At 51.0% G+C, this 24,106-nt stretch overlaps 1 protein-coding gene across 3 annotated transcripts in view; it reads left to right on the top strand.

Moving 5' to 3' along the window:
* The window catches only part of RAP1GAP2 (RAP1 GTPase activating protein 2), a 186,492-nt gene that overhangs the window by 144,826 nt on the left and 17,560 nt on the right, over nt 1-24,106 (top strand). For all 3 annotated transcript variants that reach the window (XR_013331473.1, XM_077749668.1, XM_077749669.1), the window contains exons 9-17: nt 721-799; nt 1,584-1,637; nt 4,342-4,425; nt 10,400-10,500; nt 12,729-12,858; nt 15,000-15,155; nt 20,226-20,297; nt 20,814-20,900; nt 22,264-22,398. Coding sequence is in view for 2 of the 3 variants with exons in the window: in XM_077749668.1 (XP_077605794.1) it covers nt 721-799; nt 1,584-1,637; nt 4,342-4,425; nt 10,400-10,500; nt 12,729-12,858; nt 15,000-15,155; nt 20,226-20,297; nt 20,814-20,900; nt 22,264-22,398 (898 nt within the window). In the remaining variant the exon portion in view is untranslated. The remainder of the gene's footprint in view (nt 1-720; nt 800-1,583; nt 1,638-4,341; nt 4,426-10,399; nt 10,501-12,728; nt 12,859-14,999; nt 15,156-20,225; nt 20,298-20,813; nt 20,901-22,263; nt 22,399-24,106) is intronic.

Here is a 24,106-nt window from a genome sequence, read left to right as displayed (position 1 = left end):
TGTTGCTACTGATGTGAAAGTCTCAATAGAATATTAACAAATTAAAGTCAGCAGGATATGAAAAAAACAATACATCTTAAGCAAGTGAGTTTTACCCATGGACGGAAAAGATGGCTCAACAGAAATCTAATCTACCAGGTTAACAGATTAAAAACCATATGACTATCTCAGCAGATGCAGAAAAGCATTCAGTAAAATTCAACACTTTCCTAATGTGCTAAATGAATCAGGGAACAGGCTAAATTTAGAGTCTTATGGTAAATCCCTTTATAAAGCAACTCTCATCCCATTTATATTTTGAGTAAATCCAGATTTTCAAATCTTAGATTTTCTTTTCATAAGAGGTTTAATCACATGTGAGAATACACGTGTATCCAGAAGCTGTGCCCAGTTCTTTGGGAGAACACAAGCCCCACAACAACCCAAAAAATCATGGTGAACTTGAAGGCGACTATTTGCATTTCCCCTATCTCAGGCAGGTTCTTTAAGTTTCCTCCTCCTCCTCCACGATAATTACAAAATTCCATTTTCTCACCATTTGAGTGTGGCGCCTAACTCATGGGCTGGGTGAAATGCGGCAGATCTGACCGCAGGGAGACACAGAGTGAGTGTGCTGTGTGTCTTGTGCCTTGTGTGATCTCAGGCGCCATCTCAAGCCCCTTTCCCAGTGGACTCCCTTTCTTGCGGACACGCTTTTCTCACCCTCATTCACGTGTGCAGGTCCAAAGTGAAGACCGTGCATGAGCGGATCCCCTTGGCTGGACTGAGCAAGTTGCCCAGCGTCCCTCAGATTGCAAAGGTAAAAACGAACCCCTATGAGAAGGTGGCTTCCTCTTTCAGCCTGGGGTTGGGGTGGGACTGCAGGCTTGTCCGGAGACGGCTCTGCCCTTAGAGAGGTGAAGGCCACTATACTCTTTGGGCCTTGACTGCATGGATGGGGTGGGGAGGGCTGTTGACAGATGCCCTCATCTTCCCTACAACCTCCCCGTCTCATCCTCACAGCTGAGGCTGCTCATGGTCTCTGCCCCCAAGGTTGCAGCCAGTTCAGGGGGCCAGAGAGATGGAAAGACAGGGCTGGCTATGGAGAGTGCTGTAGCACTCGAGAGGAGGAAGGGGTGGGATGGCCGGGGAGCCTTCCTAGCAGAGGAGAGATGGGCTGGAGGATGGCCAGGCTGTCAGTCCAGACAGAGGACCCCCTCGAGGAAGGAGCCGTTCATCAGCTGGTGGAGGGACCCATGTCACTGTTCTGAGATAATGGGAACTTGAGAACTGAGTCGGCAAAGTGGGCTGACAAGGATGGTCAGTTGGGTTGGGTTGGGTTGGGTTGGACCCACCCATTGGGAATGGAAATGTCAAGCAGAATTGTGCCGAATGCCTTCTGTGTCCTCACTTCACCAGGAAACCTCGGGAAGGTTAGTCAACTTTCTTAGCTGCACGTTAGGGAGCAGAGCCAGGACTCAACCCCAGGCCTTCTGACCTTGCAGGTCCTACCCTCTTGTGCCCTTCCTCTTGGTGGGTGGAGGAGCCCACACGTTTTCAGTGGAAGTGGCCCCTGAACTATGTGTCTCTCTCTTCCCACTTAGGCTTTCTGTGATGATGCAGTGGGGCTGAAATTCAATGCTGTCCTGTACCCCAAGGTGAGGATCTTCACCTCCTCCCCCTACCCAGGGCTCTACAGCTCGGCACGGATTTGCACACCTTTGGCTCTGTGGGATGTTCTCTGCATCTTGGTGGGGTTTTGTTGGGGGGGCCTCCAGTAAACCTCCGTGTCTCCTGCTCTCCCTGCCCACCCCTTTGCAAAATGGTCCACGGGGAACCTGTCATCAGCCGTGCCTGGGTAGAGACCCACCTGAATCGGTCCCCATCTGTTGTGAAGGTGATAGAGCTCTCCAGGTTACACTGATCCTGCTTCCCGGAGGCCAGTACTGAGGTGGGGACTGATTCCACCTATAGCTGGGGGGCTAGCACACGTCTGGTCTGCCATCACGGAGGTTGAGGGTGGCAGATGGCAGACCCCCACTACGAAAGAAAAGGCCAGATCATGACTCCCCATTGCCAGTGTTCCTGCAGCTCCGAGGCCTTACAAGCCCCTGCCAAGCCCTAGTTAATAAACTGGCTGGTTCTCTGTTACCAGTTTCCTCAGGATTGGCCTGATCTTGACCCCAGTTATGATGTGGGAATGGGGGTGGGCAGAGGAGCAATAATAACTTAACAAACCAACAAACCCACTCAAGAACAATTACGGCATGACAGGACTTAAATCACTCACGGACAGTGGATTGCTTTAAATTGGCCACAGGAAGAGAGCCAGTGCGCTGAGCGCCTCCTCACGGGCCTGCAGGGCCTGGGAGCGGAAACAGAGCTGCCTGCGCGCGGAGCGCCGACTCAGGGGCAGCTGAGGCTTCCTGGGGCTGGTTCAGTCCCTTCCCGGAGTCCCACATCTGATAGCTAGGGACCGTGAGGTGAGAAGTTGGTGGGGAAGAGAGGCCCTCTCCTGGCTGAGACATCCAGAACCCCCTGGAACAAAGGCCTCGTATGTGCACGGTTGGGCTCGACGCCGTTTATCCCTGTGCAGCGGCAGAGCTGATGGCAGGGTCCTCTCCTGCCCAGAGAACATGCCAAGCCCTTCTCTCAGACACCTCTTGTTAGCCTGGGCATCTGTAGGCACTTACCAGTAATAAGCCGCCCTCCACTGAACATTTTCTGTCCTTCAGATTGCTCTCCCCCTTGGGGCACCTGGGTGGCTTAGTCGGTTGAGCGTCCGACTTTCGCTTAGGTCATGATCTCGCGGTTCGTGGGTTCAGGCCCCGCGTCGGGCTCTGTGCTGACTGCCAGCTGAGAGCCTGGAGCCTGTTTCAGTCTGTGACTCCCTCTCTCTCTGACCCTCCCGTGCTCACACTGTCTCTCTCTCTCTCCTAGAAATGAATAAAACAAAAACAAAACAAAACAGATTGCTCTCCCCCTTATAATTAAAGCTGAGTTAGTGAGATATAACCAAACATGAAAACTACAAGTTTGGCAATTTTTGTCATCAAATCCCATGCGCTGAGAGAACCCAGTGACGGTCATCTGTGCAGTTCTCTCTGTAACTTGGAAAGCCTCGGGCTCTGGTGATCATGGAAGAGCGGCTGTGTTTCCATGTTTTCTGTATTTGAAGGACTGCTTGGTCCGGCCGCGATGTTCATCTGGCTGAGATGTGTGTGCGTGTTTAACGTCCACTGAGCCGAGAACGTTCCTTGGAAGGTATCCATGGCTGGATGCCTCTCCCTGGCACGACAGCCACTCTGCACCTTTGGCTCATTCCACGCGGGAGTGGGGGCTCCCTCGGGTTGGGCAGTGGTGCTGTCCCAGGGGGAGCGGTGAAGCGTCCCTTCCCTCAGGCAGCTGAGAGCCTCACACGGCTCACATATTCTAGCCAACAGTCATGCCTCATTCTTCCTGTCGTATAACACGTGGTCAGGTCCCCCCTTTTTACTGCAGAGACTATCGCAGTAACACCCAAATTTCCCCTTTCCTAATAAGCTGGTTCAGCTGTAATCTGTCTGGAGGGTTACACTGATGGTGATGAGGATGATGATGGTGATGATGGTGATGATGGTGATAGTGATAGCTGCTCTGTGCTCAGCACTTTATGTGCCTGATCTGATTGAATCTTAACAACCACACATCTCCATTTAATGGAGGAGGAAACTGAGGCCCAGAGAAGTAAAGTGGCACACTCAGGGCTATACAGCTAAAAGCAGTGGATTCAAGTTCTGGAGTTTCATGTTTCTGAGCCCTGGACACCAACTCTGAAGCAAAAGAGAAAATTAAATAGAACCAGTGCTCAGGGTTCTTTTATTTTATTCCCCCTCCCCCTTGCATATGGATTAGGGCCATATGCCCCTCCTTAGAGACCTCTCATTTGGTGGGTAGGGGGGTTTGAAGTCTGGGCATAAGCGGTGCCTTGCCCAAAATCATACTGCTGAGCAGAGGCGGAAGTAGAGCCAGCACCATACTCACTGACCCGTCCCAGGGTCCTGGCTTCACCTTTTACACCCCAACGAAGGCACTGGAGTAAGTCCGTTGCTTGGGCCCTGCTGGGCTCCCTGTGTGCCCAGACCTTGGCCGGCAGATCTGGGTGGGAATGGAGTGGGAATCCAGAAGTTTGGCCCTCGTGGCGGGGATGCCCGGGTCTGGGAATGAGCAGAAACCTCCGGCTGCCTCCCTCCGTATGCACGGATGTTACACCGCAGGGCCGGGGGGAGGGGGGCGCATATTCTCCACCAAAATGGGTGCTTCCCTATCTGTTTACCTCCAAATTAGTAAATAACCTGACTTTTTCTCTCCACGCTTTCCCAGGCCTCCCAAATGATTGTGTCCTATGATGAGCACGATGTCAACAACACATTCAAATTTGGGGTCATTTATCAAAAAGCCAGGCAGGTAAGCACCACGAATCTGAAGCGGTCACCAGATGCCGTGGTTTCCCCGCGGGACTCTTCACCTCCCTCAGGCACAGGAGCCCTGCCTCAGGGTCTGACATGGGCTGAACACGGCAGCCACCGTTCATGTGGGAGTTAGGCTGGAGGCGACAGAATCAAGGCGGCTGCTCCTCACCAGCAGGCCTGCAGGTCTTTAAGCAGCAGTAAAGTTTTCTGTACAGTAAATTCAAATTCTTCCTGGCAGCCTCAACTGGGGGCTGTTGCCGCAGGAAAAATCAGACTGGGCAGAGGGAACAGATCAACACAAGCTGCTTTCTCCTTGCCTGTCCTCCTAGCTGGGAGTTTGTTTTCTGTCCCTGAACTTCCCTAGGTTGCTGGAGCACGGCGGGCCCCTCTTCCCAGCGTGGAGTTTAGCCGTGTCCTGCTGGCTGCTGGAGACCAGCTGCGGTGCAAGTATTTACACCATGGAAATGGGCAAACCCGGGCTTCCACTTTCCCTCCGTTGAAAGGCGGTTGTTGAAAAATATATCAGTGCACCGCTGCTCATCCTCCTCTGTCTCTTGTAGAACTTAGATGCTGCCTGGGGGTTAGTTGGTCAGAGTGCTTCTCAAAGTGTGTTCCGTGGGACACTAATCTGTGAGGTACTCTGTGAACTAATGACTCGTGGGTGTGGGGCAGTTTTGTGGGAACATTTTACAATTTTATAAATTTATAAGGTCAAGAACTCTTATAACTGTTGAACTCCGTGTTTCCCATACTGATCTGACCACAAACTTCCCACCTTGCGTACGGTGAACATCTGTTAACATGCTGAGAAGTGGTCTGCGGAACACACCCATCTTTCCTCACTTAGGTTGTATCTTTCGAGGGTTCCACACCTATTTCATCTTTCTATCATCCAAGAGCCTAGTGTGGTGATTTTATAGAAATACACTCATAGTTTTTTGCTGTGTGAATTAATGGATAAAAGTTTTGATGCTCTTATGGTAGGTTGATAGGATCTTTTTCAGTATTATCTGTGGGGCTTTTGTTTGTTTGTTTTGTGTGATGATGTCTTTCTTGCCTAGATGATAGCTGACTTCCTTGTGTGAGGACATTAGACCACAAGAGACATGTGTTTGCTTAAAAACATTCTAATTAAGTGAAGAGTTTAGGAGCCGAAAGGCCAACACAGATGAATCTTATAATTGAAGGGAGATTATTCAGGTAGCTGCTCTAATTATTTTTCCATATTGCATATTTATTTTGTACAGCTCTGCTAATACAACCCCCCTAATTAAAGTTCTTGTGAAATTTGCCATAGCAGATCTCATCAGGTGATTACGATCTAGGGTTCCAGCAAAACTGTAATTACCGAACATTAACCGTCCACCTCTGAAAAGGAGTCTGCGTGTTGTGTTTTTACCTGATGCTGCTGAGCCAAGGTGGAGGCACACAGGGAGATAAAAGTCTTTGTTTTTTTATTTTTTCTTTTTTTTTAAAATTCTTTTAAATGTTTTATTTATTTCTAGGAGAGAGAGAGAGAGAAAGAGACAGTGTGAGCAGGGGAGGGCCAGAGAGAGAGGGAGTCACAGACTGAAACAGGCTCCACGCTCTGAGCTGGCAGTCAGCACAGAGCCCGACGCGGGGCTCGAACCCACAAACCACGAGATCATGACCTAAGCGAAAGTCGGACGCTCAACCGACTAAGCCACCCAGGCGCCCCAGTCTTTGTTTTTTCTTAACACTTTTTAAAAAGTTGTTTTGCAAACCTATATTTGCGGGGCTATTAATACAAACATTTGTGGCATGATAGCTGTGTGCCGTTCTTAGGATATAAATAAGTCCCATCTCATTCTCCTGTGTGTCCGGCACTGTGCTAAGTGCCACGGGGGATACGACAATGACTAAGACCCCCTCCCCGAGTGCATGGTCAAACTCATGGCCAGGGTAAAAATAAAGACAATGCTAATACCAGGCTAGGTGTAAATCCTACAGAGGAGTGCACACCCAAGTACATAAGCTGCATTGTTTTCCCAGTAGGAGATGTACATTGCCTGGAAGCAGTTCTTCTCCCACTTTCTGGCCTCAGGATGTGGGGTAAACAGCATGCTGGGTCAGAGCGTGATGCCTTTGCGGCATGCTATAGAGCAGGGGTCAGCGCACGTCTGTAAAAGGCCGGACAGGTAATGTTTCAGACTTCACGAGCCATACTGTCTCTTGCAACTACCCAACCCTGCCTTTGTAGTGCGAAAGCAACCATAAACAACACTAAATGAATTGTCCTGGCTGTGTTCCAATAAAACTTTATTTATAAAAACAAGCAGCAGGCTGGACTTGGCCTGTGGGCTATAGTGCGCTGACCCTGCTAGAAAGTAATGTTTCCCAAACTTCAGACATTCATAAGTGATATTCAAGATCGTGTTGTCTACCATATGCCTCCATTATACTTTTTTCACGCCTGTACTATTAACTACTTAACATTTTCTTTAAAAAGTTTGTTTTTTCACCTTCAATGCCTTGTTTAAAGGAAATGTGCCACTACTCTAATTAGAAAATCAGTATCCCTTGTATGAAATGAAGGTAGCTCTAAAAAGAAATACTATAAAGAACAGAGTTATTGAAATCTAGCTAGATTCTGTTGCCTGTTGAGGGCATTGAACCTGAAGTCTGCTCTTTTTTGTTATAAAGGAGGTGTTAAGGAGGTGCGAAAGGATCACTTATTAGGAACTTTCTCCTTGCAGTGGTTGTGCATAGTGGTTTCCCTGTGTCCTCTGCGGCCCTTGCCATCTATGTACGTTTGCAAAGCCTTCAGCTCTTTGCTGATTCCGCCATGGTGGGCAGAGCCTGTCGATCAGGCAGGGCCATGCGGTGTCTTAAGTCTGTCATAAGTGCAGAGTTTAATACTATTTTCAGCTTTGCTTTCTATTCTTTTTTAATTATTAAACTTTTAATTTCTAGCTATTTGTAGATTGACATGCAATTATAAGAAGGAATACAGAGAGTTCTTGTAATGTCTCATAAACGTAAATGTAAATGTCTCATAAAGGTAAGGTCTCATAAAACTGTAGTGCAATAGTACAGCCTGGATATTGACACTGACACAGTCCTCAGATCTTGTCCAGACTTCTGCAGTTTTATGTGTGACCATCTGTGGGGTGTATGTGTATTTTGTTGTATATAATTTTTTTATGTTTATTTTTGAGAGAGAGAGAGAGAGCATGAGCGCGAGTGGGGGGTCAGAGAGAGAGAGAGAAAGAGAGACAGAGACAGAATCCGAAGCAGGCTCCAGGTTCTGAGCTGTCAGCACATGATCTGAGATTATGACATGAGCCCAAGTCGGATGCTTAATCAGCTGAGCCACCCAGGCACCCCTGTTGTATATAACTTCATCGTGTGTGTAGGCTTCACAGTCAAGATGCAGGAGAAGTCCACCAACACCAGGGTTCCTTGTGTGACCCCTTCATAACCATGCCAACGCCCCTTTTGCTTCCATGATCCCTTCCCACCTCCAGCCCCCAACCCCTGGCAACCACTAATCTATTCTCCAGCTTCTAAAACTTTGTCATTTCTTTCTTTCTTTTTTTAAAACGTTTTATTTATTTCTGAGAGAAAGAGAGAGAGAGAGAGAGAGAGAGAGAGAGAGAGAGACAGCGTGAGCAAGGGAGGGTTAGAGAGAGAGGGAGACACAGAATCCAAAGCAGGCTCCATGCACTGAGCTAGCTGCCAGCACAGAGCCCGATGCAGGGCATGACCTGAGCCGAAGTCGGACGGTCAACCGACTGAGCTGCCCAGGCACCCCTAAAACTTTGTCATTTCAAAAATATTATATAAATGGAATCATACAGTATATAACCTTTGGGGACTGGCTCTTTTTCCCTCGGTGAGATTCATCCGAATTCTTAAGTGTATCAATAGTGTTTATTTCTTTTCATGGCCGAATAGTATTCCATGGTATAAATATACCACAGTCTGTTTCACTGTTCACCCTTTGAGGGATAACTGGGTGGTTTCCAGTTTGAGGCTATTATAGATAAAGCTGCTATGAACATTTGTATACAGGCTTTTGTGTGAACATAAGTTTTTCATTTCTCTGGGGTAAATGCTTAGCAGCATATGCTGGGTTATATGGTAATTACACATTCAGTTTTGTAAGAAGCTGCCAAACTGTTTTCTTGAGTGGTCGTTCCAGTCTGCATTCCTACCAGCAATGTATGAGTAATCCATTTCCTCTACATCCTTACCAACATTTGCTGTTGTTACTATTTTTTAATTTAAGCCATTCTGATAGATGTGTAGTGATATCTCATAATGGTTTTAATTTGCATTTCCCTAATGGCGGCTAATGGTGTTCAACATCTTTTCATGTGCTTATTTGCCATCTGTGTACATCTCTTTGCACAAAATGACTGTTCATGTCTTTTCACCATTTTCTTTTTTTTATAAAGGTTTTCTTTAAAAAATTTTTTTAAAATGTTTATTTCTGAGAGAGAGAGAGAGAGAGACAGAGTGCAAGCAAGGAAGGGCAGAGAGAGAGGGAGACACAGAATCTGAAGCAGGTTCCAGGCTCTGAGCTGTCAGCACAGAGGCTGACACAGGGCTCGAACCCACGAACCGTGTGATCATGACCTGAGCCGAAATTGGAGGCTTAACTGACTGAGCCACACAGACGCCCCTATAAAATAGGTTTTATTTTTGAGTGATCTATACATTCAATGTTGGGCTCAAACCCACAACCCTGAGATCAAGAGTCTCATGCTCCATCGACTGAGCCAGCCAGACATCCCTCTTTTGATCATTTCCTAATTGGATTATTATTATTAATTTTTTTTTTTTTTTTTTTACTGTTCAAAACCTTTTTTATAACAGCTTTACTGAGGTATAACTCACAATACTTTTCACAGCGGTTTGAGAATTAGATCTCAATAAAGTGGTCTGGAGTATATTCACAGAGTTGTAAAACCATCACCACTATCTAACTCTAGAAAATTGTCATTAATCCCCAAAGAAACTGCGTGCCCATTAGCAGTCACTCTTTCCCCATTCTCTCCAGCTCCTGTCACCACAAAGCTCCTTTCTGCCTCTAGGGATTTGCCTGTTCTAAACACTTTGTATAAATGGAATCGTAGTATGTGGCCTTTTATGTCTAGTTTCTTTTGCTTAACATGTTTTCAGGGTTCGTCCGTATTGTAGTGTGAGTCAGCGCTGCACTCCTTTGACAGAATTATATGTTATTGTATGGACGTACCACATTTCATGTCTCCATTTGTCTGTTGATGGACATTTTGGTTGTTTCTACTTTTGGGCTATTATGAATAATGCTGCTATTAACATTCATGTACAAGTTTTTGTGTGGACTTATATTTTCATTTTTCTTGGATATATTCTTAGGAGTAGAATTGCTGGGCCATATGGTAACTCTATGCTTAGCCTTTTGAAGAACTGCCAGACTGTTCTCCAAAGAGATGGCACCATTTTACATTCCCACCAGCAGTGTATGAGGCTTCTGATTTTTCTGTATCCTCGCCAACAGTTCTGGTCTTTGTTTTTGATTAGAGCCATCCAGTGGGTGTGACATGGTATCCCACTGTGATTTTGATTACTGCTGAGTTTTGAGAGTTCTTTATATATTCTAGATACTAGTCCTTCATCAGAAGTCCAGCTATTAATTTTTCATTTATAGATTGGCTTCTGGTATCAACTCTAAGAATTCTTTCCTTCAGCTTTGCCTTTTGTACTGACCAGCAGCATTTGTTGAAATAGAGAGTCCTCAACACCTAGGCCCAAAAATCCAGCTCTGTCGAGTGAGCAAGCCTCTGTTTGTCCTTCCTCCAGTCAAGCAGACCCACTGGTTAGCGAATGTTGCGGGGGTGGGGAGGAAGGAAGAAAAGGACCAGGTAGCTGGACAATCACATTCTATCCCTTGGCATCAAGAAGCATCAAAGGCATCAGAAGGCCTTTCTAAACTCTTACAGCTGATTCTGTTTCTCTTTCAGACCCTGGAGGAGGAGTTATTTGGGAACAACGAAGAGAGCCCAGCTTTCAAGGAGTTCTTGGACCTGTTGGGGGACACGATCACACTGCAGGACTTCAAAGGGTGGGTTTCAGCCAAGTGGTGGCTCTGGCCCCACTGATGACACCCTAGAGGAAGGGAGAGGGGTGCCAGCTGAGTCTCAAAGGGTATGTGAGAGGTAAAAACATAGGCAAGAAACTTAGGATTAGTCTTCAGCGAGTGATCAATGCTCACCTGCATTCCTAAGGAAACGGGTGATGTGGGGGAGAATCCAGAATGGCATATTATCTGAGCGGCATGACCTTGGCCTTCTGATAAATGATGAAACAGCTCCACCTCAGATTTCTCCCCCTAATTACATTTGGCTCTGACCAAGAGGGAAATGAATCCACCCTCCCTGTTGCTCACCTGCCAGCCTTCAGGAGGCCTTATGAGCCTCAGGAAAGAGGGCCCTGTGTAATTTGGAGAGAAGTGGCCCATTTCATGTAATATATAAAAAGGTTGGATAATTAAGAGTTGGTAGAAATACAGTCATCTCCCTGGCAAGACTTTATGCAACTGTCTCTAAGTGGACAGAAAGACTATTGGGGCCATTGCTTGGAAAACTCTGGCCCTTGATTTTCCTTGACAAAGGCGACATTTGAGAAGGGGCTTCAGACATGGCCAGCGTGTTCTACGCTTTGTGGCTGGAACACTGCTGAGCCCCATGTCAGTGACCAAGTTAACAGGACCTCCTAACAGGTACGAAAGTGCCCACCAGCTCTGGGCCTGGTGTGTAGTAGGTGTTTAGTAATCACTTTTTTCCTCCACCCCCTCCTCTCCTACTCTTCCATCTTCTATCCCCACCCCCCCATCTTCCTCCCCATCCAAGGTCATCACTGCCATCTGCAGTCGGTCACACGAGTTACAATCTTACCGCCAGCACTTATTGGCTCTGTGCTGTGACCTTGAATAAGTGAATAACCTCCAGAAGCCTCAGTTTCCTCATCTGAAAAAGGGAGATAAAGATAGTACTGGCCCTGCCACGTTGTTAAGGGATTAAAGTAGAAAAATGCATGTGAAGCACTTTTTATACCACCTTCCATTGACTCTGAGATGCCTTCATTGTAAGATGCATCTTGCTTTTCAGAGATGTTAAGATATGAAAAAATGTGTGCTTTCAGCCGGTAGAGCATCCGACTTCAGCTCAGGTCATGATCTCATGGTTTGTGAGTTTGAGCCCTGTGTTGGACTCTGTGCTAACAGCTCAGGGCCTGGAGCCTGCTTCGGATTCTGTGTCTCCCTCTCTCTCTCTGCCCCTGCCCGGCTCACGCTCTCTCTCTGTCTCAAAAATAAATAAGAGTTAAAAATATTTTAGAATACATGAAATAAAGTATGTTAAAACCAAGAAGGACCTAGAGATCATGTATTTTTATCCCTTTATTGTATAGAGAAAGGAACCTGAGGCCTAGACAGATGAAGTGGTATGCCCAAGATCATGTGCTGACTTGGTGGCAGAAGCAGGTTTTGAACCTGGAGTGCCTGACTCTTGGCCTGGTGGGCTTTCTGCCATGCCAGGCTGAACACATTTTCTGGTTTGTATGACAGTGCTTGTGGGGACTGACGTCCAGGGTCTGTGTTATTTCATTTTCTTAAAGGAACCTCCACCTTCCTTCCCTTGCTGAAGAATGATCCATGGCCAGAAGCCACATGTCTGTAAAGGAAGAAGGGGTAGTTCCCAGAAGCTGTTATATAAATGGAATCCTATAATATATGATGATATATGTTCCTTAGTACTTTTCTTTCCTGCCTTTGAGGAGATAACCAGAGAGGGGCTCCTGGGACACATCTATGTTGGGCGCTGCTGTGGCTGGGTCCCCATATCAGGGGCTCACTGGGTAGGAGTCCAAGCATCTGTTGTCTCTTCAGGCTCACTCTGGATGCTTCCGACAGGATGGCTGGTTGTCCTGGCTCTGGGCTGAGGACTTGGACGTGGCCTTGCAGAGAGGAGAGGCTTATGCCCAGCCCTGAGGGCCACTGGCACCTGGAGGGCATTTGTCTTGGGTTGTGGATGGGCGACCTCCCTTCCCATGTGACCATAGGGACGTTCTGCCTTTGTTTTAAATAACAGACTGACTTGCGGTTGGAACCTCAGGGCTCGTCTGCCCAGAAGCACGGAGCTCCCTGCGATGCCCGCAGTGTTGTTTCTGTGCCCTCGCTCTCCCATGTCTTCTCATCCACGCTCCTATCCCGTATCCGCAGGGGAGGTGGTACCAGGGAACCCACCTCTCCTCACCCTTTCTCTCCCTGCTCTTGCCCTGTTTTACCGACAGTTTCCGAGGTGGCCTGGATGTGACCCACGGACAGACGGGGGTGGAATCAGTATACACGATATTCCGGGACAGGGAGATCATGTTTCACGTCTCCACAAAGCTGCCGTTTACTGAAGGAGACGCCCAGCAGGTAACCTGGTTCCGGAGGGCTTCGGGAGCACGGGGCGCGTGAGGTGACAGCCGGCATCTGGTCTCAGACCCTTGAGGGACTGCGGCCCCCTCCCCAGTTTCTAATCCAGAGGCCTGTCTGTTAAGTTGCTCTCGTGGAAGTCTGTTCCGTGGTGATTTCTGCCCCAGGCTTTGGAGGAGGCCGGACAGGTTTCCTGGTGGTTCCGCTTCAATCGGTGGGGCACCTGCAGCCCAGTGTGGTGAAAACCCACGTCCCAGTTGATGAGGGGTGGAGCTGGGAGCAGAGCTCAAGTGCTGTGCCCTGTAGGGTGCTGGTGAACAGTACCCGATGGAGTTTGCACAGGGCCGCTCGATGCCACTTAGGGGTATGTGATTCCAGGCAAGCTGGGTAACCTTCGCGGCCCCGTGTCCCTCGGCTGTATAGCGGGGGTGACACCACCTAAGTCAGAGGCTTGTGGGCATCACAGAAGCTTCTGAATGTGGCACTTAGTAGGCTGCCTGGCTCGCGGCAGGCTTCCTTCCTGACACGTGTCTGCTCTGCAGGCCGCTGGGCTGTCTGTCCTCCTCCTTCCTACCCCAGTGGTGGATGGCAAGGTGCTCATCACCTGAGACACCCCTCGCCTTCCAGCCTTTCTAATCTCGTGGGCCTCATCTCTCACCACACCTGCCTGTGTGCAGGAATTCGGCCTTTACCTGAACTGGGGTGAGACCTCTGTGTCCAGGGTCTTCCCGCCTTCCCTCTCGTATGTGGCTTCTGATGGACCCTGAGACCAGCAGCCAAGGCCTGGCCACTGCACCATCTGCCCCCTCCCACTCTTTGTGCCTTTTCAGTCTACAGGAAAATCAGAAAGGAAGTCGGGCTCTTCACCAGACTCTGACCCAGTGCTTTCTGAGCAGGGAGCTGAGGAGGGAGCACAGATGTAATACTGTAAACATAGTGCCTGGCTTCTTAGGAAAAAAGGAAATTGGCAAACGAGACTGTGATTTGGCTCTAAAATAACCACTGAATGTTCCAGAAACAAATGGGAGCAGGATTCCTTTTGAATCCAAAGTAGGTTTTCTCTCTACGTTTTCACCTTAGTCTCTGTTCCCTCATGGACTCCTCACGCCCTGCCCCAGCCTGGGGCTCTTTCAGTCTCATCTGTATTTGGTGGGAAGTATACAGAGCCTTCTGTGAGGACTGAATAAATATTAATTTTTTTCCCCAAGAAATGGGAGGCGGTGGGTGGAATACGTGAGACAATTTGTGTAAAAATGCCCAGCACAGGGCGAGTTTATAGTAAATGAGAAATTCAATGTGGAACATAGGGCTTGCATTCAGTAGGTGCTTAATAAAGGAAGAAATATGTAGCTAAGCACCTAGGCAGGACTCAGTGTACAGGAGGGCCCTAACATTTGAAATCATGCGTGTGAATAGCCCAGCGTGGCTTCTGACACATAGTTGGTGCTCAGTGATCGAGATCACCTGTGAAAGCACCTGGCACAGTTTGGGACTCTGAATCAGGGCTGGATTTCTCTCCCATGACCTCTGCCAAGCCAGGTTGCCCTCTTTCTCTGAGCATGGCTCTCCTTCCCTCTGGTATAGAATGATCCGCCCACTCCTCCCTGCTCATCCACATTTCTATCCACATTTCTGTCTTCCCCCATCTCCTCTTCCAGGAAGCCTTCTCAGATTAGCATCAGGCCTCTGATTTTATTCTCCTCTCTGCCTCCATAGTGTTGGACACTTTGTGTGTGGCAGCTGATTTAGCACTTGTTGGCCGGTGCCTTTTTTACTGTTCTCAGGTAGTTTCACCTGAGTTTGTGTCTCCTCTGGATCAGTTACAGGCTTTATCAGGGCGAAAGTCATCCCCTCACCTTTTAGAGATCCTCCGTGAGCCCCGAGTCAGGGCTCTGCATGCTATGGAGCTCAGTAAGATGCTTGCTAGCCTCTACCTAACATCTTAGGGGTCCTGCCCAGTTTTTCTTTTTGGTGCCTTCTAAAGATCGGGAAGGTGGGGGTGGAAAGGCCCTAGAGAGGTAGATCCCAGAGTTTCAGGGTTTGTGTATAAAGATAGAGTAATGAGGAATTTCCTGTATAGATGATTCTGTTTTTAGGATCTTCCTCACTGGCTTATAACAATGAAACACTTTTCTGTTTAGCTCCAGAGAAAGAGACACATTGGGAATGACATTGTGGCCATCATCTTCCAAGAAGAAAACACACCGTTTGTCCCGGATATGATTGCCTCCAACTTCTTACATGCCTACATTGTCGTGCAGGTCGAGAACCCAGGCACAGAGACTCCATCCTACAAGGTGAGAACGTTGGAGGAAGTGGTGGGCCCAGGCACTTCACCACACCTTGTGGATTTGGTTAAATCAAGAACCACTAGTTCTCAATGGCTCCTCAGGCCATCCTCCAAAATGGTACTCCTAGCGTTGGTATGATCAATTTTCTAGAAATCCCAGGTTTTGGGATTTGGGAACTGGACTCTTGGTGGAAGTCGCCTTCTGAGGTCGTCTCCTCCATCTGGCTGCCTCCAGGTTCAACAGCATCCAACTCAAGGGTTGAGAAGCCCCCAGTGCCTCTGTTTGGAATCTGGTGATGCCATTGGCTGGACTAAGGCAGAGCCAGAGGAGAGGAGCAAAAGAGAGGAGGGTGGGGAGGACCATTGGGAAAGGGAGGTGAAGAAGTGTGGTAACAAAGGGGAAGAAAGGAAAGCAGAAGTGTTTATGGTGACAGCGGTGCAGAGCAGGGGGCCCGGTAGACCCTGGCCATGGGGTGGGCCCTTCTCGTTTAGCTGTTCTGGAATAAATGATTGGTCTTAATTTGAAGATTCCCGGGGGGGGTGGGGGGGTTGTAAGCACCTGAGTCTAAACCTCCAGATCAATAAGTGGTCTTCTGGGTTGGCTCAGTGTCCCCGCTGCAGGGAGGCCCTGGCAGCCCTCACCCTGCCTGTTCCCGAAGCCTGTGCCGCCAGCGCTCCCCTCCCCTCCCCTTTTCCGTGAGAAGCAATTCTGACCTCATGGGCAACAGTTTCTATTTCACTGGTGTTGGGGGCTGTGGGCTCCAAGGGAGACAGACTGAGGCAGGGCCTTTAAGGTGGATGTTTGTCTTTGAACCTCTTGCGGATATATGCAGAACACTTACATTCAAGATGTTGTGTTCGTGTGCTTCCTTGCGTTTTAGGGGGAGAGAGACCAAAGGTCAAATTCTCAGAGGGCTCCCTGTTCCCCACAAGAGTTAGGAACTGCGGTTCTAAGGGAGAGGGGGATGAGCCTGTCGTTGCTACTGGGAACTTGGAATGATCTGAAACTGGACTACCTGTGTAATAGCTTAGGCCAGTGCTGGTTCCTAGGCTCCCAAAGCTCGAGTGCTTCACGGCCATCTTCATGAAGCATCCACTTTGCTTGAAGATTCTGGAAAATAAAATGATGACGTATAATTAGTACATCAGTAGAAACCCACGTAGTTAAGTGCAAAATGCACATCAACTTTAAAACCAGAGATGAGACTGTAGACAAAACCCCACACTCTCTCCTGTGAGGAAAGCTGATTCTCTTCTATCCCCATGTTCATGTTCATGTTCGTGTTCATGCTCCTCTGTCACTGAGCAGCTCTAGCTGGAAAGTTAGAGAAGCCACGTTTTGGGCATTTCCTTGGAGGATCACCTCCTTAGACCAAAATGGTCATTCCCTTCAAACGGTTGTTTGAGTTGTTGATGGAAGCAAGTTTATTCCTTCAGTGCCCCCTGTGTCCCAGGCACTGTGTTAGGGGTGGGACACATGGAAGTGACCTATAGGGAAGGGACAGAGGGCCAGTGGGTGCAGTTCAGCCACTGGACCACTCGGACAGCCAGCTGACTCTTTTCACAGCCCGTGGAGGCAGAGAGCCCCTGGGGAGGGTCCGGGGGGCTCCCACACCCCACCAGGCAGTCATGTGCGGACACCTGGCTTGTCTGCTGGGCCTCTGCTGGCAGAAGGGGCCTCTCATGGAGCTTAAGTATTTGTTTTTAGCTCCCGATAGGAAATGGAACTCAGCTAACTGGCTTCTCCACTTTCTCAAGAGCTTAGTGGGGTGGGAAAATGCAGAGATCCAAAAAAACACCACCCCACCTCCAGCTTTGATGCTTGAAGTCTTTACCAAGTCTTCCCAGCCAAAGCCCATGGTCCAGGGAGAAGCACTGTCCTCACAGAGAGTGGCAATGAGCAGAGAAGCAGGACCCACAGGGAGAGCCAGGCTCTGTCCCCAGGCTGTGGGACTGTGTGGTTCCCCTGCCGGGCCAGCATCCAAGTGGAAGGCAGACCCGTGAATGGGGCGGCGGGAGGGCGGGATGCCAGCCTTCCAACACGCTCCCGAGAGCACTGTCCATTCGTATCCCCGGCGGCACCCCAGGTGGTGAGAAGACCCGGGAGCACCTGGTCAGATTCCTCAGCGGGTCCAGGGTGGAATGGGACCTCCGCTGACTGCTGCAGATTTAGGGGCTATGGCAAAGGAGGCCGAGATGTCCCCATGGGCTGAGCAGTGTCCCAGGAGGCCTCCGCTGGGGATGATAAACTGGAAAGAAAAGGAAACGGAGGGAAGGACAAGAAAGGCCCCCAGGCCCAGAGGCTCAGGAGCTGGGTGTTCTGGTCCTGGCCCTGCCTCTGACCGCTGTATGACCTTGAGCCAGTTCCTTCCTTCTCTGGACCTCAGCTTCCATCTGTGAAATGAGGAAGTTGGACTAGACAACCTCTGAGTTCCTTCCAGCCCTGACGTGCTACGGGAGGGGAAGTGGAGTCAGGGGTCGGGGGACTTGGGGAAGAGGGGTGTGTGTGTGTGTGTGTGTGTGTGTGTGTGTGTGAGAGAGAGACAGAGACAGAGACAGAGAGTCAGAGAGAAGGAAATGATTTAGCAGAACTTTCAAGTATTTCAGGTGTCCTTTATTAGGTGCAGGTCAACAGGGGAAGTAAAAAACCTAAAGCCCCAGGTAACAGGTTCCCCCTGACTGGGTGCTTGCTCTGCACCGGGCACTGTGCTCAGCCCTTAGAAGCACTGCCTCTTGGACCTTCACGAACCCCTGGTCAGGCAGTGTCACTTGTTAGCCCTATTTGACAGGAAGGAAATTGAGGCAGAGAGCCTAAGCCACTTGAGGCCGGAGGCCGCAGAGCCCGGAAGTGGCGGAGCTGAAGTGTGCCCAGGTCTGCCTGTGATCTCCGTAACTGAGCCGTAGGAGCAGGTGGGCGCTTGGCTCCAAAGCCCAGGTGTAAATGCAAGGTTACATCGGATGATTTTTCCGACAGGAATCTTGTCCCCGTCCTGCCCGGTGGGAAGGGAAGTCCAGTTGAACCGTCCCTAGAACTCCCTCCTCTTCCTGTCTCAGGTCACCCTGCCCCTGATTCCTGATGGCTGACGGCCTGCAGAGGTCTCAGGGATCCTGTGGGCAGCACAGCACTTGGGGAGGGGTCCTGCCGGCGTGCCCCCCTTCCACTCACTGCTCATCTGCTGCCCGGGCAGCCCTCCGCAGTTCTCCAAGACTCCCAGGCCACACTTGGCTGTGCCTCTCAAGTTTGGAGCCTTTGGAGGCTCCCCACCTCCCTGGTGTATCCTTGAACTCACAAGGAGGCCCCAAGCCTCCTTCTGCTTTCTAGCCTCGAAAATTCTCCCCACGGTCACCTGTGCTTCTCTCTCAGCCCTGCCCTGCCCCCTGCTGGGAGGCCCGCACTGAATTTAGAAACCGAGAAGGTGGGGCTGTGTTCCCACAGCTTCTGCTTTCAGCCCAGCAACCCACCTGTCCTCAAGAGGAGGGAACAGCAAAGACCCGGGCACTTTGTTGGAAAGGGATCAGGGGAGGGAACACAATGGGGATAGAAGATGCATGGCCGTCACTGGGGAGGATCGTGTCCCCTGCTTTTCTGACATGGCTGCTCTGGTGGTTTATGTGACTGGGAGACGCGGCAGGTTGAAGAGCACGTGTGGAGCTCCTTACCCAGCCAGCACAGACCACTCTAGAGCAAGCCCGAGAAGAAGGGCTGCTGGGGGGGTGGGGGCTGACCTCTGGCCCCCTCACCTCAGATTCCCATGTGCAGTGGGTGGTGGAAGGCGGGGGACTATGTTTGGCAGCTGGAAGCAGCCAGAGATCATGTCAGCTGAACACACACCTTTTCCTAATTCTGGGCATGCAGACAGCCTTGAGCCTGGGGAGAGAAAGCAATCCTGACCAGCTCTCTCCCGCTGTTTCCTTCCAGACCCTGGCAGGGCCTTCCCTTGGCCCAGCTCCGAGCTGCCTGCTCTCCCGGGCTCGCAGACTCTCTGCATCTGCCCTACTTCATAGGCCAGGGAGGCTGGCGGCACGCCAGGGCTAGGCTCACGTCAGCGGCAGTCTGGGAGCTGGAGAGGGCAGAGTCTCCAGAGAGGCCTGCGGCCTGTGGGCTGAGAGCAGGTGAAATCAGGGCACATCCACACAGCGAGAGCATCTGGTCATGCTGGGCCTCTCCCAGGCCTGGGACACCCCCACAGGGAGCACCTACGTGCTCTCACTCCGTTAGTTCCTGCCTCCCCAGGCTGGCCGGAAGTGGCCACCACACCCAGCGCTGGGGGCACCCTGCACGGAGCACTGTGATGTCCCCCTACCCAGCTCTGTGGGTTTGAGCCTTGCCAGACTGTCTGATCCTGTGTGTGGGGCCAGGGCTCCCAAACAGTAGTCAGCCAACCGCACAAAAGCTCTATGAAGTGTTTAACTGTTGCGGATTCCTGGCTCCACCCCAGAGCCTGTGACTCAGTAGGTTTGGGGCGGAGCCCATGCCATGGGTGTTTATTTTTTAAACACTGGAAGTGATTCTGGTGTATGGCCAGGTTTGGGAGTCAGTGTTGTGGGAAAAGGAACCCAGAGCAGAGTCAGGAGGTCTGGATTCCCTGGTCATCTCTCTGGCTAATCACCTATGTGTCTGAGGGGAGATGGCTCCCAGTCTCTGGGCATCTGTGTCCCCGTCAGTAACACAGGGGTGACAGTTCGCACTTTGCCTTCTCCGTGGGATTAGTATCCAGTCAAATGAAGCAACGAGATAAGGCCTCCTGGCACTTGTACGGCATTAGAAGCAGGGTCCCAGGCTACTCCTCAGTCCTGTCCGGTCGTCTTGCCAAACTTGTTTCTGGCCTCCAGGAATGTAGCTGAGAGCATGTGGATGTGGCTCTGCGCAGTCCGGCCCCACTTCTGGGAACAACGACTTGGGCCGCGCTGGTGATGGATCACGGGAGCGCTGGCTTTGAGTTGTGGGGAGCGGGGAGAGGGGAGGGGAAGGAATCTGCTCTGGGTGGTGGGCTTCCCTAGGGCCAGGGCTCCGAATGCGTTATCATCCTCAGCCGGGATCCCTTCCCTCCCGGCCCACACCGAGACTCTGTTTCAGGTGTCAGTCACCGCACGGGAAGATGTGCCCGCCTTTGGCCCACCTCTGCCCAGCCCTCCTGTTTTCCAGAAGGTAAGAAACTCCCCTCTGCTCTTCTCTTATCCCAGACTCCAGGTTTCAGCATCTGAGTGGCAGTGGCTGGAGTGGGGCCGAATCTGGGCTGGGAACATCAGAAGCGCCTTAGGCAGGCTTGAAGAATGTCCGTACTTGGGGCCTCTCCTCTCGTCCCGGTGCTGCCAGCCTGCCCTAGTACAGCGCCTCTTGTCACAGTGTTTGACAGTGGCTTTGCCTTTCTGCTAGAAGAAGCATTTTTTACCTATGCCTCAGTCCCAGAAGCCTTGGACAAGAATCGCCTTCAGTAATGAAAACGGTGTGGCAGGGGGTTGATTTCCTGGGAGCAGGAGAGCCCGTTTCCACGCTGGCATCTTAGGTGGGCCTGGCCTGGGCTAGAGCATGACCACATGTCAGAAGGGGGCCTTTTAGGGACTCTCCTCAGGCCCTCTGTTCCGCCTGCCAATTGCTGTTGCTGAAAGCCCTTTCAGCCACAGCTGAAGCTGGGAGAATCCCAGAGTGTCGTGTCTGTTCCAGGGCCCGGAGTTCAGGGAGTTTCTGCTCACCAAGCTCACCAACGCAGAGAACGCTTGCTGCAAGTCGGACAAGTTTGCAAAGCTGGAGGTGAGAGCACTGTTTTTGTAAGTCTTTCTCCTTCCTTCCTGGCTGCTTTCAGCCAGCCTGTCCCTGGGGTCTATTCTTGGGGGCGCTTAAGGTGCAGGGCATGGCTTTGGCCCTGTAAGCCTTCAGTCCTGTGTTAATAAAGGAACTCTTTCCTCTTGTAGAAACTTCATCCAAACTTTATGTCTGGCCAGTCATTTATTGAGCACCTGCTGTGTGGCAGGCTCTATGATACAGGGGTGAGACAGTTTCTGCCTTACAGAGCTTTGGGGCTGGTGGGAAGGGGCCATTACTTAAGAGACAGGTATGATATAGTGTCCGCACTGGGCCGTGATGGAGGCCATCACAGGGGCTGTGACTGCTTCTGCCCATGGACAACTGGGATGTGTTCAGGGAGGGCTTCTTGGAGGAGGTGGCCCTTGAACTGCTGAATCTGGATATCTGACAAGGCTTCTGCCAGGAGGAAAGATTGAGGAAGGTTATTCTAGGCATGAGAAATAGCATGAGGAAAGGCCAGGCAGATCAGAGCATGACTTTTGAGGGAACCCCAGAGGGTTTGACATGGCCTTAGAGAGACTCATGTAGGGGTGGAGAGTCAGCTGGAGAGGTTGGCTGGGTCAGGTCAGGAAGGGCTTTGAACTCTAGAGGTGATGAAGTGCGAATAAAATACTTAGGAGAGTGCTGGTTTGCTTTGCATATTAGAAAATGACTCTGATGTGCTGAGAAGGGCAGATTGCCAGGGAGGAGGGCAGGAAGGGGGGCAAGCTGGCTGTTACAGGAGCCCAGGACAGATGATGACGGCTTGCTTGCAGCGGCCACAGGAGGAAATGGTTTGGGGGCGGGGTTAGGAAGACTTGAAGGACTCCTGTGTATAGGCTGGGAATTGCAGGGTGGCTCTTGGGCCTTCGGCCTGGGCTCTTCACTGACCTGGGAAGTCAGTGAAGACCATCAGGAGATGAGTCTGTTAGGATCTGCTGACCTAGAGATACGGGCAAGGGTTGCTGCAAGGGCTGGTCCTGCTGTGTGTGCATGGCGCCCCCTGGAGGCTGCGTGCGTGGCCCTGGCGCACCTCTGGATGGAGAAGGGCAGCTGGGTCTGCAGCTGTGGAGCTGGAGGCAGAGATCTGAGCTGGGCCTCCGCAGGGTAGAGCTGTGGGATGGCTCAAAGAGAAGGGGCAGGGGAAGAGGGCGGAGGCCAGCCACGGAGCGGTGGTGTGAACTGCAGTATTGCTGAGCATGGAGCCCAGCCAGGCCGAGGTCCATGCTGTCACCTGGGATGCTGGTGGTCAGGGGTCTGAAGCCCCTGGGAGCGGGCACATCTCTGTGCTCGGTGCCAGCTCCATAGTCCCTACCCTCTTTTTTTCTAGGACCGGACCAGGGCCGCCCTTCTGGACAACCTTCATGATGAGCTTCACACCCACACACAGGCCATGCTGGGCCTGGGCCCAGAAGAGGACAAGTTTGAGAATGGGGGCCATGGGGGATTCTTGGAGTCTTTTAAGGTGCGGGCACACGAGTGACTGGGGATTGTATCTGGTGGGGGTGAGGGTGGGACAAACAAGGGAGGGGGTCCAAGGTCTTTGTGGTCCTGACCCCAGACCCCAAGTGCCAGGATCACAGTGTTGGCACATGTCAGGACGGGTGAGCAAACAGAGCTGCCATCTGGGTCCCTGGTGTCTTCTGCATCCTTTCTTGAGTTGGATCATCTCCTCCTGGCCCAGGGGTCTGAGAAACAGGGACAGGGAAAAAGTTATCAGCAGGCAGCAGGAGAGGAGCCAGCACAAACCAGGAACTTTATTGCCTTCCACTTCCTCCTTCTGTGTCAGGATGAGGAGCCCAGGACGGGATGATAAGAGCCAGGGCAACCTCAGGGGTCTTTAACAGCCAGTGTGTGGTACCTCAGTGATCCACCTGGCAGGACGTTGGAGGATCTGCCCCGGGCCAGTGGGATGGAGTTACAGGCAAGTGAATCCCTGTGGACTTTGCAAAAGGAAGAACTTTCTAACCAGAACGAGCTGCTAAAAGAAGTAGTGAGCTCCCTGTCCCTGGAAGTATTCAAGTAGAGCTTGGGCAGCAGTGTGAGCCAGTGTGAGATACAGGAGGTTTATCGTCACATGTTTATGAAGTGCTTTTTGGTCCACACAGCTCTTACGTCTAGCCTTTCGCTTGACCCTGGCTGTATTCCTGTGTAGTTAACAGGCCAAGTCTTGTAATTCCCACTCACATGTGAGGGCAGCGGCCGAGAGGGGCCGCAGGACTGCTCAAAACCTTACACCTACTTACAGGTAGAGAAACAAACTCAGCCTTTCTGGTTCTTAGGTTAGCATTCGGCTGGATCCCCCATTGCAGAATGATTTGCCAGGCTGCCGTCTTGGGGGCAGCACGTGTAGGGTCAGGGTGAGCCCTGCCTGTGCTAGAATCCTAGCTCGGTGTGACCCTGGGCCTGGTCTTTAGAGCCGCAGTGTACTGCTCAACAACTCACGGATGGTAAATTGGGCCTCTGGAGGTGCTGGACAAATTCACTGAAGTAATACCTGGGGGTGCCTGTTGCCTGGAGCACGGCAAGGGCTTGGTGAAAGCATTAGCTGTAACTGCTGCGTAAGGTGAAAGCTTAACGTGCGCCAACCCATCTAAAGCGTCACAAGTGCCCTCTGTGCCCTGTGAGGAAGGCTGTTATGATGGGGATAACCATTCATTTCCAGTTTTATTAATTATGGGTGTAGTTTTATGTGTGAGGAAACTAAGGCTCAAAGAGACAAAGTAACTTGAATCCAAGCGTTGAGTTGAGTCTGCTGGTTTGCAGAGCCCGTGTTCTGTGTGCTGCTGCCTCTGGTTCCTGACTCAGTTAGGATTCCACCCACGTCAGCTGGGCCTGGGCAAGCCTGGGGTCCGTCCCTGGCTGCCCAGCGGGACCACAGAGAGCAGGGCATGGCTCTGCTGGCCCTAGTCGGGGCAGCTGCTGGGATTCCTCACGGGGGTGGGGACGGGACCCGAGCTGCTTGTCCAGGCTGGTGGGAGATTCCTGGCACATCTGTTTCAGGCCTGATGGACAGCAGCAGCCAGGGTGCAACAGGAGAAATTGGAGATCAAGAGAGAAGGGGCCTGAGGGAGAAGAGGGGCAGGGGAGGAAAGAGAGAGGCCAGGCCGGCTAGCCCAACAAGCGGAGGGGGAATGTGAAGCCCAGGAAATAGGAAAACTTTTGTAGCACCC

The sequence above is a fragment of the Crocuta crocuta genome, unplaced genomic scaffold (assembly GCF_008692635.1).
Source record: "Crocuta crocuta isolate KB4526 unplaced genomic scaffold, BGI_CrCroc_1.0 scaffold149, whole genome shotgun sequence".
Taxonomy (NCBI): domain Eukaryota; kingdom Metazoa; phylum Chordata; class Mammalia; order Carnivora; family Hyaenidae; genus Crocuta; species Crocuta crocuta.
This window is presented reverse-complemented; position numbering and strand designations above follow the sequence as displayed.